The 16,349-nt window shown below is 32.5% G+C and overlaps 1 protein-coding gene across 1 annotated transcript in view; it reads left to right on the plus strand.

The window, feature by feature from the left end:
- Positions 1–16,349, plus strand: part of LOC115224093 (syntaxin-binding protein 5) — a 370,435-nt gene that overhangs the window by 240,919 nt on the left and 113,167 nt on the right. The window contains exon 15 of the mRNA XM_036513088.1: positions 14,650–14,796. Within this exon, the coding sequence (XP_036368981.1) occupies positions 14,650–14,796 (147 nt within the window). The remainder of the gene's footprint in view (positions 1–14,649; positions 14,797–16,349) is intronic.

Genomic DNA, 16,349 nt, shown 5'->3' on the forward strand with positions numbered 1-16,349 from the left:
TCTGTTTTATGTTCAAATCAGCTAGAACCTGCATCCCACATCTGCCCTACAATGTCATTCTAAATATAAAGAATCACATATTTGAAAGCTACAAAATAATGCATGATTAATTCAAAACAACATGAATAAAAAAGCATTACATTTCACAGAGTAATCTGAATGCTAAAGGGTTAAAGGCTCATTATATTTATACCTATTACACATCATGCTACACACAAACACACACCCCACAAAATTGTCAAGAATTATATGCATATATGCCTGTATGTATGTATCATATATGTATATACACAAAAAAATGTAAGTATACAAATACTCACATACATAGATATGCGTAAATAAATGTGTGTTTCTATAAAACATATCATCTCATCATCATCATCATCATTTAATGTCCGTTTTCCATGCTAGCATGGGTTGGACGGTTCGACTGGGGTCTGGGAAGCCAGGAGGCTACACTAGGCTCCAGTTTGATCTGGTAGTGTTTCTACAGCTGGATGCCCTTCCTAATGCCAACCACTCCGTGAGTGTAGTGGGTGCTTTTTACGTGCCACTGGCATAGGAGCCAGAGGAGGCTGGCAACGCGCGATCAGTTGGTGCATTTTACGTGCCACCGGCACGGATGCCAATTAGGGCGGCACTATATATGCACACATATACACATACACAAAATTCTCGAGGATTGCACATACATTCACTCATCCATGATGTATATATATATATATATATATACACACACACACACACACACAAACATTCATACCTACTTGCGCATAGGTGGCGAGCTGGCAGAAACGTTAGCGTGCCGGGCGATATACTTAGCCGTATTTCGTCTGTCGTTATATTCTGAGTTCAAATTCCGCGGAGTCGACTTTGCCTTTCATCCTTTCAGGGTCGATAAATAAAGTACCAGATTCGCACTGGGATCGATGTAATTGATTTAATCCCTTTGTCTGTCCTTGTTTGTCCCCTCCATGTTTAGCCCCTTGTGGATAGTAAAGAAATACATATGTAAAATATAGTACACACACACACACACCACGTGTTTAGACATACCTTAAATAAAATTATGCCCACACTTCTTGGATATGTTTACATTAGTAACCATGTAATATTATGTTCTATTATACCCAATTACCTGCTAACTGTTGCTGTTTCTAATCAGTGTAAGTAGAATTTTCCTACACCCAACATTAACTCAAATTCTTGTAATTGTATCAACCCCAATAATTATCTTCTGAATTCCAAGTACCCACTTACATATTATGTACACTAAGCAATAGTTGAAACAAACGATTTTGCTAGGCGTACATTAACCTCCCTTTGAACTCAGTAAAATTTCAATACCACCAACATGTCTATACATTACATAAGGTGGAGGCGCAATGGCCCAGTGGTTAGGGCAGCGGACTCGCGGTCGTAGGATCGCAGTTTCGATTCCCAGACCGGGCGTTGTGAGTGTTTATTGAGCGAAAACACCTAAAGCTCCACGAGGCTCCGGCAGGGATGGTGGTGATCCCTGCTGTACTCTTTCACCACAACTTTCTCTCACTCTTACTTCCTGTTTCTGTTGTACCTGTATTTCAAAGGGCCGGCCTTGTCACTCTCTGTGTCACGCTGAATATCCCCGAGAACTACATTAAGGGTACACGTGTCTGTGGAATGCTCAGCCACTGACACGTTAATTTCACGAGCAGGCTGTTCCGTTGATCGGATCAACCGGATCCCTCGTCGTCGTAACCGACGGAGTGCTTCCATCCATCCACATTACATAACCAAAATTGAAGTAACATCACATTGTTATCAAAATTAAAAAGAGAGTTGTGGAGGCCTCCACAACCATGGCAAGACAATTTAGTTTAGCAATTTAGGTTAAGATGGAAAACAATGGTAAAAATCAAGACAGAACTGGAAACACACAGTGACCAGTACTGTATAACAGCACTTGATGGTCGGGCCAGTACCGTGATTCTGTGATATATGGATATAGGTATATTTATATATATATATTAACAGTTTGATTTGAAAACCCCACTAGAATGGGAGAAAGCGCTAATACATAATCTAAGTTATATGATGTATAAAAAATGTAATATACAAATAAATATCTGTAAATATAAATCATCCAATTTTCTGAGTACCTCATTTCTTCTAATATAAAATACCTGTACATCATCTCCAAACCTTTCAATATATATATTAACATATATATATATATATATAGATAGATAGGTAGATAGATTTATATTTATATATATATACATATACATATATATATATATATATATATATATATATATATATATATATATATATACGAGCAAAACGCCCCCCCCCCCCGTCCAATGGATGGTGCTGAGTTGTCAAACATTTAAACCAAATTTTCTCAAAACAACTTGTCTGACCGCCCATAGGCCTCCTCTTTGAGAAATACTGATTTAACCTAAATTTGAGACACTGAACAAGCCGGCTTTTTTTGCGCAAACTCCACATGCATTTTTCTCGTGTATGCGTAGTATCGATCGCAACAGCTGATGTACTTGCGCATAGAAATGCAAGTTCCCATGGCATTAACGATCACATTCTTACCTGGAATCGATTTTTGTAATTTTTTCAAGACTTATACATGCCCTGATACCATCGGTATCTACATATCAAATTTGAGCACAATCGGATGGTGGATGTCCGATATCCTAGAAGACACACACACACAGACAGACTGGATTTTATATAATATATATATATATATATATATATATATATATATACTTATATTAAGGGCATTACTATACATAAATACCTCACGCTAGGAGGGACTCTTAAAGTCAAAACTACCATAATAAATATTATAAGAAATATGAGGCATTTATGTATAGTAATGCCTTTAATAAAGTAAATATATTTAAGAGGAATAATTGATGGGTTTTTCTTATAAAGATTTTATCCTATTTTTCAATTATATATATATATATATATATATATATATATATATATAGAGAGAGAGAGAGAGAGAGAGAGAGAGATTTATATTTATATATATACAAAACACCTTGTGTATGTATGTATGTATTGTTGATCTATGAGAGTTGTTTTTTGGCAAGAACTTGGCTTATGAAGAGTCCAGAATGGGCAAGACAGGTGTCTAACTTCTTTCCATTAATAGCTTTTCCAATGGCACTGGTTGTAGTCATAGGAAGATGTCTTAGTCTAAGGAAGCATATGTTTTTGTGGTAGTTGTTCTTTGCTTTACATTATGGACCTTGTTGGTGATGATGAGGATGTGCGGCTTAGTGGTTAGGGTATTCAGCTCACAATCCTAAGGTCGCGAGTTCAATTACTAGCAGTACATTCTGTCCTTGAGCAAAACACTTTATTTCATGCTTTTCCAGTTTACTCAGCTGGCAAAAATAAGGTGTACCTGTAATTCAAAGGACCAACCTTATCAGATTCTGTGTCACTGAACTCCCCTGAAAACTACATGTCTGTGGAGTTCTCAGCCACTTGCACGTTAATTTCATGAGCAGGCTGTTCCAGTGATCAGATCAACAAATGTCATCATAACCAATGGAGTTCCAGTTGTTGGTGATCAATGAGAGATGTTGGTATCCATTATTTGTCAAAATGTTTTTTGGAAATACAGTGTAAATGGCTCTGTTGTTTTGCATTTCAACATCTGCTACGAATGCAAGCAAATTCATTTTTGATGTAGTTGTGCTTGACACTGCTGAGAAATAGTAATTTAAAATGTATGAAAAAGTCTCTGCAGGCTATTTTCTTGCAGAATCATGTGATAACACTTCCTCCTAAAAAGCTGAGTATGAAGTCAAATAGGAGGAGAGCTCCTGCTTCTTTGAAATGTTCAATAAGGAAATCAATATTATTGAATACTTGCTTCATTACAATTCACACCAGTGTGAACCCATAATCATTTAAATGTATTTTAAAGTGTCTATCTATATGTGTACAAATCTATCTATCTATCTATCTGTGTGTGTGTACTAGCTACAACCTTTAATAATTTCATTTAATCATTAACCTTTAATAATTTCAATTATCGTCAGCTGATAGCTAGAATTGAACTCTTATAATCCAAAACTTGTAACTCATTTCTTACAAAATATTTTTTAATTTTACATATAATTATTTGTTTATCTCTCCCTAATTTTGTTAATTTCTCACAGATGGTATTTCTTACCAACAAAATCTTCATTTCAGATGAAATCCCTATTTAAGATACTTCATCATTCTCAGCTTTCTCTGTTTCTCAAATTAGCTGTAAACTTCTTAACATATACATCTTTTCATGAATTAATTCTCCATCTCAAATTACTTCAAATCTTATTGACATACTTACATTTATATAAACATATACATACATATATATATTTATTTACATACTTGTGTGTGTGTATATATACATATATGTGTGTGTGTGTGTGTGTGTATAATCAAAATAAGCAACAGGATATCAAGAAGTGATGCAGTACGACTGTTTCAAGCAGCTCCATTTAATTTAATAATGCAATCATTACATCAACTTAAATGCAGGGCTATCCTCAGCTGCACAAATAAATAGATAGAGTTTTAATCAGTCAGGCACATTAATATAATTTTACTCAAATACTCTAATAGAGCATGAAGATAGAAAAAATCCATGTTGTCGCTATGTAGGAGTGGCTGTATGGTAAGTAGCTTGCTTACCAACCACATGGTTCTGGGTTCAGTCCCACTGCATGGCACCTTGGGCAAGTGTCTTCTACTATAGCCTCAGGCTGACCAAAGCCTTGTGAGTGGATTGGTAGACAAAACTGAAAGAAGCCCGTTGTATATATGTATATGTGTGTGTATATTGTTTGTGTGTCAGTGTTTGTCCCCCTATATATATATTATATATATAATATATATATATATATATATATATACTACATATATATGTGTGTGTATCTATAAATGTATACATATATGTGTGTATATATATACGTATATATATATATATATATATAATTAAGATTCAGTTGAATTAGGTACTTAAGTTTAGGCACCAAGTCAGTCTGGTATCATCCGCACTGCTCGAAGTTAGGTGAATAAAAAGCAAATAAGTAACAAGGATGTGAAGGCATTAGTCTGCTACGGCCATTTCAGGTGGCTCCATTTAATCGACAAATGCAAGCATTACATCAATTTGAAACACAGCGCCTTCCTCGGATGCATAAGACCATATAGGTTTTCAACATACAGGATACTCCATTATAATTTTTTATTAAATATTTCATCAAAACTAGAGAATAAAAGAGTTACATGCTACAATAATAGCAAGAAGCATGTAATTCTTTTATTCTCTACTTCTGATGAAATATTTGCTAAAAATTATAATGGAGTATCCTGTATGTTGAAAATTGCACCATCAAAATGATGGGTGCATTTGCTAGTATATATATATATATGTGTGTGTGTGTATGTATATATATATATATGTATATATGTGAAGGTGCATGGCTCAGTGGTTGGAGCATCGAGCTTACGATCGTGAGGTTCTGAGCTTGAATCCCGGACCGAGCTGCATGTTGTGTTCTTGAGCAAGACACTTTATTTCATGTTGCTCCAGTTCACTCAGCCTCTTGATGTGCTTTAATGTACACGATATTTATATATATATACACACACACACACATATATGTATATGTATGTATATATATGTATATATCTGTATGTATGTATTTATATGTATATATATGTATGTAAATATATATATATACACACACACACACACACACATATATGTATATATATATATATATATGTATATATTTATATATATATAATATATATATATATATATATATGTATTTATTTACATGTATATATATGTATTTATTTACATGTATATACATGTATGTATTTACATGTATATATATGTATGTATTTACATGTATATATATGTATGTATTTACATGTATATATATGTATGTATTTACATGTATATATATGTATGTATTTACATGTATATATATGTATGTATTTACATGTATATATATGTATGTATTTATATGTATATATATGTATGTATGTAAATATATATCTATCTATCTATATATGTTTATATATATATATATGTATATATGTATATATATATGTATGTATATATATGTATATATGTATATATGTATGTATATATGTATGTATATATATGTATGTATGTATATATGTATGTATATATATATATGTATATGTATGTATGTATGTATGTATATATATATGTATATATGTATGTATGTATATATATATATGTATGTATGTATATATATGTATATATGTATGTATGTATATATATGTATGTATATATATGTATGTATATATATGTATGTATATATATGTATATATATGTATGTATGTATATATATGTATATATCTGTATGTATGTATTTATATGTATATATATGTATGTATGTATTTATATATATATATATATATAGCCTCAGGATTCTTGAAATTTTCTACAAACTATTTATATATTTATTATTTTAAACATATAATCACATACATATGTGAGATAAATAGATGACAATATTAGATTACAATGGAATTACTACAAGACAATATCAAATTACTATATGACAATTATTAGATAAATATCCCATAATATTTAATTTTTGTTTCAGAAACACTGTACAACATATGATGCATATTTTTTATCTTTTCTTTTTCTTCTCCTTATATTTACTTTTTCCCTTCAACCCCCTACTACAATGACAAATATACTTAAATGTTTAATCATATCATTTGCCGTCTTTATTCTGCCTCCTATCATTCAATATCAACTAATTTTTTACCGTAGTACTTTGAGAGAAAAATCACCCATTAATTTCTATGAAATTTACTTTTATATACATAGATTTGTAGAACAGCCATCAGTTTTATTTCTACATTTCAAATAGCTCTGCTCCCTTTTCTTTTTACTTGTGATTTCATATCCATGTTGACTTTTAAGTATGATGAAATGTAGTTAGTTTGATGAGCATTTCAAGCAGTAATTTGATAAGCTTACTAAACAAAATACCAGTTCTGTTGCGAGTACAAAATATGTAAATATATTATGATTTATAACACTCTACTAGATTAAGACTGAGTTCTGTTTTTACCAATTTATAGTTGCCTTTATTTTAATGAACATCATAACTCGCACACACATCATCATCATCATTGTTCGACCGTGGTCGAGACAATGGAGTTTACCATGCTACGCCAGACTTCACGGTCCATCATGGCATTACGGAGGTCCTGTTGCTGGATGCCTGTATCCCTGGAGATTACATCAGGGTAGGAGAGTGTGCACCCTCTGGTATTGCGAGTAGATGGCTTCCAGAGGAGAAGAGTAGAAATTACTTCTTTTTCAGCTCACACACACACACATGTAATTCTCTCGAAAATTTCAAGAAGACTCAGTTGAGAATTCTTGTCTTGTAAGTTATTTGGTGACCTCACAAACTTGCCGAGTTTAGTCATGTGCAGAGAGTGAATGTGTGCTCTTCTTTACTGTCACATCTCATAAATGAACCTTTTTTTGGGGCTGAATGGTGACTGGTGATGAGAAATGGGTTCTCTATAAAAATGTCAAGCACCAGAAACAGTGGGTAGGAAAAGGAGAAACACTAGCATCCCAGGCTAAAGGTCTTCACCCATGTAAGGTGTTGTTATCTGTTTCATTGGATATGAAAGGTTTAGTCCACTTTGAACTATTAAACCCAAACCAAACAATAACAAAGTTGATCTGCTGCAAGTAGCTTGAGTGGCTTTAGTCAGTGCTAGGAGAAATTGACTGTCTTTGGTTTCAAGATGAAAGGTGTTCTTCCATCAGGATAATACTTGGCCACATGCAGCAAGAATGACATTCCAAAGGCAGGAGCAGTTTGAATGAGAAACAATGCCCCACCCACCATATTCACCAGACATTACCCCATCTGATTATCATCTATTCCACACTTTTCAAAATCATTTGGACAGAAAAAATATGAATTCTGTAGACAAGGTCAGAACAATACTGGAGAAGTATTTTTCTTCATGAACAAGTGAATTTTGGAAGAGGAGCCTTGCAAGTCTACCAGATAAATGGAAAAGCATTGTAGAAAATGAAGGGGAGTATATTTTAGATTAAAAAAGAAGTTTATTTATCTAATATATATATATACCTACCCAGGCCTGTTCCCCATTTTTTTAGGAGCAGGTAGCCACAAGAAGACACACACCAGGAATTCCATTCATTATTTATGTGATGACCCAATATTTGAGCTACTTTCTTTCGTGCTTGATCAGAATTCCACTGAACAGTTGCAGGATAGTGGTTTGTGTGCTATATAAGCCTGCATGATTACTGCACTATCTCGGCATGAAACTTCAAGAGGCTCAGCTATAATAATCCTGGTTTTATTAAATGATACATAAATATGCGTGTTGTGTATGTTTGTGTTTGTTTGTGTCCATATGTCTTGGGCAGAGGTTGGTATTTGTTTACATTCCTCATAAACAAGGCATACTGTTCCTTGATTTGATACACGAAAACCATTGGAATAAAGTACTCTCCTTGAAAACCAGCAACACTTGGTGTTTGGAAAGGCATCTGTCTCAAGTGTTTTGTCCAAGCCATGCCAGTATGAAAAATGGACATAAAATCCACAATGATGATTTCCTGAAAGTTAAGTTGTTATTTGGATAATAACCTAAATTGTAGAATAAATATATCTATTATCTGGCAGTTTCTTCTGAAAGACCTTTTGATTCCTTTGAGATCCATTAGACAATAGTTAAGAAAAGTAAGTAATGGTCCCAGGGTGGGGAATATTGCCTTGTGTTATTAAAATATCTCTGTTTTGACTTTTATTTGATTTGATCTTTGTTTTATGTAAGCCTTTTCTAGTGGTTAACTTAATCTGTCACTCATTCCAACACCCCCTCATGATGCCTTAGGTACATGTTACAGAATCTTCTTTGTTGCAAACATTCAGGCCAGATTTCCAGTTTGAGGATAATTACCTCTTTCTCTCCCTCCTATTATCTCAAAGGCCCCAACCAAAAGATAAGAAAACAATTCAACATTTTTGACCTTGGATAACTGACCCCTAACTAATCTGACATTGATTAGGTCACTAAGCAGTAGCTGTGTATTGCATGTCATCTAATAGAAAATGTCAGAAAAATATCTACAACTAATTTAGTGATATTTCATTGATTTGTTAGAGAGAATTTGTGGTTGCAGATTATATGACTAGACAGTGTGGTGGTAGACATTAAGATATGTGTGGAGCACCAGATGGAGTTTATATCTCTGATATTGATAACAGAGGTTAACAGTTGAGAATCAAATATAATTTGCAGCTAGAAGTGAAAAAAATGTATGCTATGAAATGCTGGTAATGGATTGAGGTGAAAACCTGTCATAAGACCAACAATTAAAATATTAGGGTTTTGTTTTTTGTTTTCTAAAGCTAAATCAGTAGGTTATTGTACAGCTCTGGAAAATCCTTCAGTCACACTGTTCTCTGTTAAAAAAATAAACTTTCTGATATTTTCCTGAAAATATGTTCTATGTAGCATTGTCTGTTAAGGAGAGTATCTGAATGTGATCTATATCTGTGTAAATATGTACTCAATTCAGTGTGTAATGAACAAAGCATCTTAATATGGTTTTGTGTAAATATATTTAATATAGTGCTGTCTGTTCAGAAGAGTATGCAAGTCACTTGTGTAAATATATACTTGAAACACAGTGTGTATCAGAGTATGTGAATATGTTTTGTGTAAATATACCTAACTAATCTAGAAATATGCAAAGTATTAATATGAAACATAAAAAAAGTTGGTCTATCAGTATGGATATTTAACACATAAATAGAAATTTGTGTCAGATATTGATTAGAAATAAACCTGTTTATACCAGTTTTAACTTTTGTCCAATTTGTAGCAATAAGGGAAATGAATGGTTATTTCTGAATCAATACATAATCAATTATAATGTATATACACATATATAAACATGTGTGTATGTGTGAGAGAAAGGATTGCAATGTTTATATTTTAATGGTATATTTTTTAATCAAATATTAACAGTAATAATTTGAAGTTGAATGCAGTTTTTCAGAATTTTTTTTTTATATAAGAGTATTTATGAGGATCTAAATATACACCAAGTACATGAGTAATTCATATTCTATACAGACTTTGGTAGGTTCTATGACAACTGTCTTTTATTACTTCACTATACCTGGTTGTAAAAAGACTTCAAGCTCAGCACACAAAAGGGTACAAAAACCCAGCGTTATGTCTTTGACTGAACTTGCCATAACACAAAAGATTCCTTGGATATAGAACACCTTAACCCTCCAGGAGAGTTGCAATGCAAACAACAGCACAGAATGTAATAGCTGAGAGGTATCTCGGAGTCTTAAAGGGTAAGGAGTTGAGGGCCAAAAAATTGTATGAAGCAGGTCTCTTGTCTGAAAACCTGCTGTTCAGCTCTCCCTAGATTCCCTTAGTACCACGACAACTACCTTGTATGGCTTCATTATTCCTGGTTGAAAAGGAACACTTCAAACTCAGTACCCAAAGAGTGCAAAATCAGCATTATGTCTTCTAATTATTAACTCCAACTTTATACCATGCAACGCACAACATCCAATAAAGATACTGAGGCCCTCTGTGACCATACTTATCTGGCAAGCTTCAGCTTCTCAAATTAGGAATAGAAACCTCTTTGTTTCCTCCTCTCTCTCTCTCTCTCTCATAATTACAAGATGTCAATGTGTTGCAGCGTTCTAGATGCACATATGCCATATCTAATATGCTATGGTCATTCTTCAAACATTTAATTGATTGTATGTGTGCCAAAAAGAATTGCTATCAATACTTCTGTACATTTTATATATTTATGCATTTTAAGCATGTAATAATGAGGACAGTTCCAGTTGAAATAAATGTCTATTTGTGTGGCTCTTAACAGCTCCAAGCAGTGTCTGTATGAGTATGCATGTATATGTATGTATATATATATATATGTGTATATATGTGTGTATATATGTATGTGTATGTATATAATATATACATATATGTGTGTGTGTATATATATATATATACATGTGGTATATATGTGTGTGTATATATATATATATATATGTGCATATATGTGTATATATATATATATATATATGTACATGTGTATACGTATATGTGTGTATATATATATATATATGTATGTGTGTGTATATATATATATGTATATGTATATCTGTGTATGTATATATATATATGTTTGTGTGTATATATATATGTATATGGGTGTGTGTATATATGTATGTGTATATATGTGTGTGTATATATGTATGTGTATGTATATATATATATATATATATATATATATATATGTATATGTGTATGCACACACACACATATATATATATATATATATATATATGTATATGTGTATGCACACACACACACATAGAGAGAGAGGGGGGATGGTTTCTAAAGGAACTGTAAAAGCTCTCGGTAAATTGCTTAAAGTCATTCTAGCTGTGTTGCTGGTTTTTGGTGGGTTTAATGATACAGTTATTCCAATAAAATTAGATTATCCTTTGCAAGCAGATCATCTCTGATGACTACCTTTCGCAGCATCGAATGCTATAAAAATAAAGTTTTATGCGTTTCCAATGGCGTAGGTATATAACAATAAAGCTCAATTGAATAACAGAGACCGAGAGAACAGAGCACACTGCTCCATGCACTACAAAAACTAAAAAGAAGCGAGGAGTGAGTGAGGGGGGGGGACGAGCGGAGCGGGGGGTTGGGGGATGGCGGGATGGTGAGAAGGGGGGGGATGTGGAGTTTTTGTTCAAAGCATCATTGATTCCATATTTTGTTTTACACAAAGCTCCAAAGGATAGTGAGAAGGCGAAAACAATACAAAAATAAAACACAAGCGGCAAGGCAAAGGAGTTAGGTGCAGTGGGGTGGGGTGGGGGGTGTGGAGAGACGGCTGTGTGAGTGTGTGCGTGTGTGCGCGTGTGTGTGTGTGTGTGTTGGCATTGGATAGCATCGCAACAGTGCAATGAAAATATAACTATGGTTATTGAAAGTGTGTATGTGTGCATACATACATACACACACATACACACACATACACACACATCTTGAGCTTTATATTAATGACAATATCAAGATTCCTATATAAAATTATGGGACAGTAATACTGTTTGCATGTGGGTGTATTTATATATATATATATCTATATATGTATAGTATATATATATATATATATATGTATATATATATAATATATATATATATAATATATATATATATGTATAATATATAATATATATATGTTATATATATAATAATATATTGTATATATATATAATATATAATATGTATATATATATAATATATATATGGATATATATATATATATATATGTATATATAGTTATATATATAGGTATATATATGTATATATATGTATATATGTATATATATGTATATATATAATGTATATATATATATATATGTATATATATATAATATATATTTATATATATAATGTGTATTATATATGTATATATATATATATGTATATAATATAATATATAATATATATATGTGTGATATATATGTGTATATATATATGTATATATATATAATATGTATATATATATAATATATATATATATATCTGTGTGTATATATATATGTATATTATATATATATGTAGTTATATATGTATATATATATATATATATATATATATATATATATATATATATTCTATATAAACGGCAGTTTGTCTGTGCGTTTTTCTGGTGTCGTTTTTCTCGTACCCTCACTCTGACCACGGCTTTCAACCGATTCTGATGAAACTTGATACACACATAGCCCAATGTCATAATTCAAAACTAACGCAGCGAAAATTTTGAAAAGTTCCCCCAGTTCTGAAAAAAATCGATAATTCGACATGGGGTCGAGAATCAGAAACCCAACCCACAGACCGTCTAGGGGACGCAACTCCACCTTTTTTAACTCTCAAAAAAATTTACCATCATTTTTTTTCCATTTTTTTGCTATTTTTTGGCTATAACTCTCTAAAAATGCTTTATAGTTATTTCCCTTACAAACCTGAGCAACGCCGGGCGATACTGCTAGTATATACATATATATATATAACGTCATCATTATCATCATCATCATACCATCCACTTTACCATACTCTCATGGATTAAACAGGGTTTATTAAAGTAGAATTTCTACTAGTTAATGTCCCCACCTGTTGCCAATCCTCACCTGTATCCAAGCAAGGTAATATTTCCCTGTGCTTTTCACAGAATATTGGAAATGAATGACACTGCTTATATGACAATGACACTCATTTACGACATACTTGTATACACACACACACACATACATTTATTTATACACATATGCAAACATATAACAAGCTTCTTTCAATTTCTCTCTTACAAATCCATGCACAAGGATCTCATCAGTCTGATGCTATAGTAGAAAACACTTGGCCAAAGTCCCACACAGTGGGACTGAACCCAAAACCATAAAGTTGGGAAGCAAACTTCTTAACCACACAGCCACACTTGTGTTACATATATATGTGGCACGTAAAAAGCACCCACTACACTCATGGAGTGGTTGGCGTTAGGAAGGGCATCCAGCCGTAGAAACACTGCCAGATCAGACTGGAGCCTGGTGCAGCCTCCTGGCTTCCCAGACCCCGGTCGAACCGTCCAACCCATGCTAGCACGGAAAACGGACGTTAAACGATGATGATGATGATGATATTTATATCTACTATATGTGTGTGGAGAGAGAGAAAGAAGGAGGGGAAGGGAGTTCCTGATGAGAAATACGTAAATCTGAACCAGTTTTGAAACATTTGTTCAATTGTTGGATGATGTATATTTTAACAAATTTCAAAGTGTGTTTGTGAGTGTACACACACACACACGCACGCACAAAAAAACCCACAAAGGATGGACAAATGCTTGTAAATGGCTAATACATCATTAATAATACGTATTTGGTGAAGAAAAGATATAGTCCTTAGAACCTCCATTACAGTTGTTTCAAAAATTCAGTAACTGCTTGATGTAATAATGTGTATTATGCAAGGAGTGGCTGTATGGTAAGGAGCTTGCTTACCAACCATATGGTTCCAAGTTCAGTCCCACTGAATCTGTACAAGCACTAAAAAAAAAATGTTTAGTGTTTAAAATAATTTGCCTTTTACTACTCATCCTTCCACTCAATCATATTAACACATCATGTTTTGTTTTTTGTGCTGTTGTTGTTCTTTAATCCTTTAGCATTCAGATTACTTCATCAAATGTAATGCTTATTTATTCACATTGTTTTGAATTAACCATGCATTTTCTTGTAGCTTTGAGACTTCAATTAGGGGATTGTTTACTTTTAGTATGACACTTTGAGGTAGGCATGAGAGATTGTATTTGGTCAGTTGGAGCATAAAACAAATAGAATATTTTGGGCTGGATATGGACAGTTTAAATGCTAAAGGGTTAATATTGTCATTACTCTACATGATTTTGAGAACAAATAGTGACACGTTGTTTTCCATCTCTAAATTTCTTAAACAAAGGCACTTGAAATCCAGATCATCTATGAAGTGTATGACGACTTAGACTCTCCAGATTATGAATACTCACGGCCATTTCTTGGTGCAGTCCATCAACAACAGAGTGGAAGCCTTGGCTCCTATTCCAGCAGTGCATCCGATAGTACTAAGGTAAAAAAAAATCAACACTTTCACTTCTTTCTTTTTGTAACTTCACTGAAATTTCGACTACAAATTTTACATCCCCTTCATCTTTTTTTTTATCTCTATTCCTTTCTTTTCTTTTTTTTTTCTTTTTTTTTCTTGAATTTCTCTAACCGAATGTTTGTTTTGTTTTTCCTTTACAATTTTATTATCCTAACATTTTCTTATTAATTTCATACACTATCTTTATTATTATCATTATTATTTTATATATATTGCTTAATTTCTACATTTTCGGACTTGACTGCTTATTTTTCATCCTTGCATCTGAATGTTTCATACTTCCATAATATTTTTATATTATCTTTTTACTTATATATATATATATATATATATACATATATATATATAAATATTAACTTTTTTTTGGTAATATCTTCATTTATATCATCTACAACTGTAGCCAAAGATTTTAAATTTGTTGGCTAGAATCGATTCCTCCCAAGTTTTCATCACACTATCATTGTGATGTCCATTTCCTGTACCCAAACACCCCCATTCCACACCCACCAGTTTAATTTTTTACAAAACAAAACTTAGTAATTGGTTTTTATCGGCAGCTGTTAATTTTTCTTTTTCCATTTTTTTTTCTATTATCAAAACTTGATAGTCTTTCAGTTTTAGTTTCAACACCATCCATATTAATGGATATGTCAATCAGATATTACAACCAATAAAATTGATTAATTCTGTGGCCCTTAATTATAATGAGTTATTTATATTTAAATATTTCTTCTTTAGTTAGTAACATTAATTTGGAAATTTTGTTTTCTTTTAATAAAATTGTTATTCTCCCACCCCGCAAAAAAATTTAATAAAATGAAATATAATACAGAAAAACAGAATAATAAATTTACAGACTGAAATTATCAATTTGGATTTTATAATTCATTTATTTACGGATATGGAAAATGACATAGTCTGAGAGTTCTGAGAGGTCAATATATAGTACAAGTTGAGTTTGGCTTTTTTTTTTTGCAACAGATTTCATTTCAGTTATGCAACTGAATCTCTTGATAAAGATATGAATAAAATTAAAATTTCACATCAGGATAGATTATATATTTAATTTAATTTTTTTTTTTTTTTGTACCACTGGCATTATAAACTTTCAAATTTTCAAATTAGCAAACATTTAGGAAGAAACATTGCATTGTTAACGAAATATCTTGTTGTTTAACAGTCACTACTGGCATTCAATCAGTTATGACGACGAGGGTTCTTGTTGATCTGATCAATGGAACAGCCTGCTTATGAAATTAACATACAAGTGGCTGAGTATTCCACAGACATGTGTACCCTTAACATAGTTCTCAGAGAGATGCAGTGTAACAAGGTTGGCCCTTTGAAATACAGGTACTACTCATTTTTGCCAGCTGAGTGGGCTGTTATTACTAATATAATAAACCATCATGGTGAGGATGTGTGATGTAGTGGTTAGAGTGCTGCACTCACATTCACTAGATCATAGGTTCAATTCCTAAAGCAGGCAGTGCATTGTCTTCTTGAGCAAAACCCTT

The sequence above is a fragment of the Octopus sinensis genome, linkage group LG24 (assembly GCF_006345805.1).
Source record: "Octopus sinensis linkage group LG24, ASM634580v1, whole genome shotgun sequence".
Classification (NCBI taxonomy): Eukaryota; Metazoa; Mollusca; class Cephalopoda; order Octopoda; family Octopodidae; genus Octopus; species Octopus sinensis.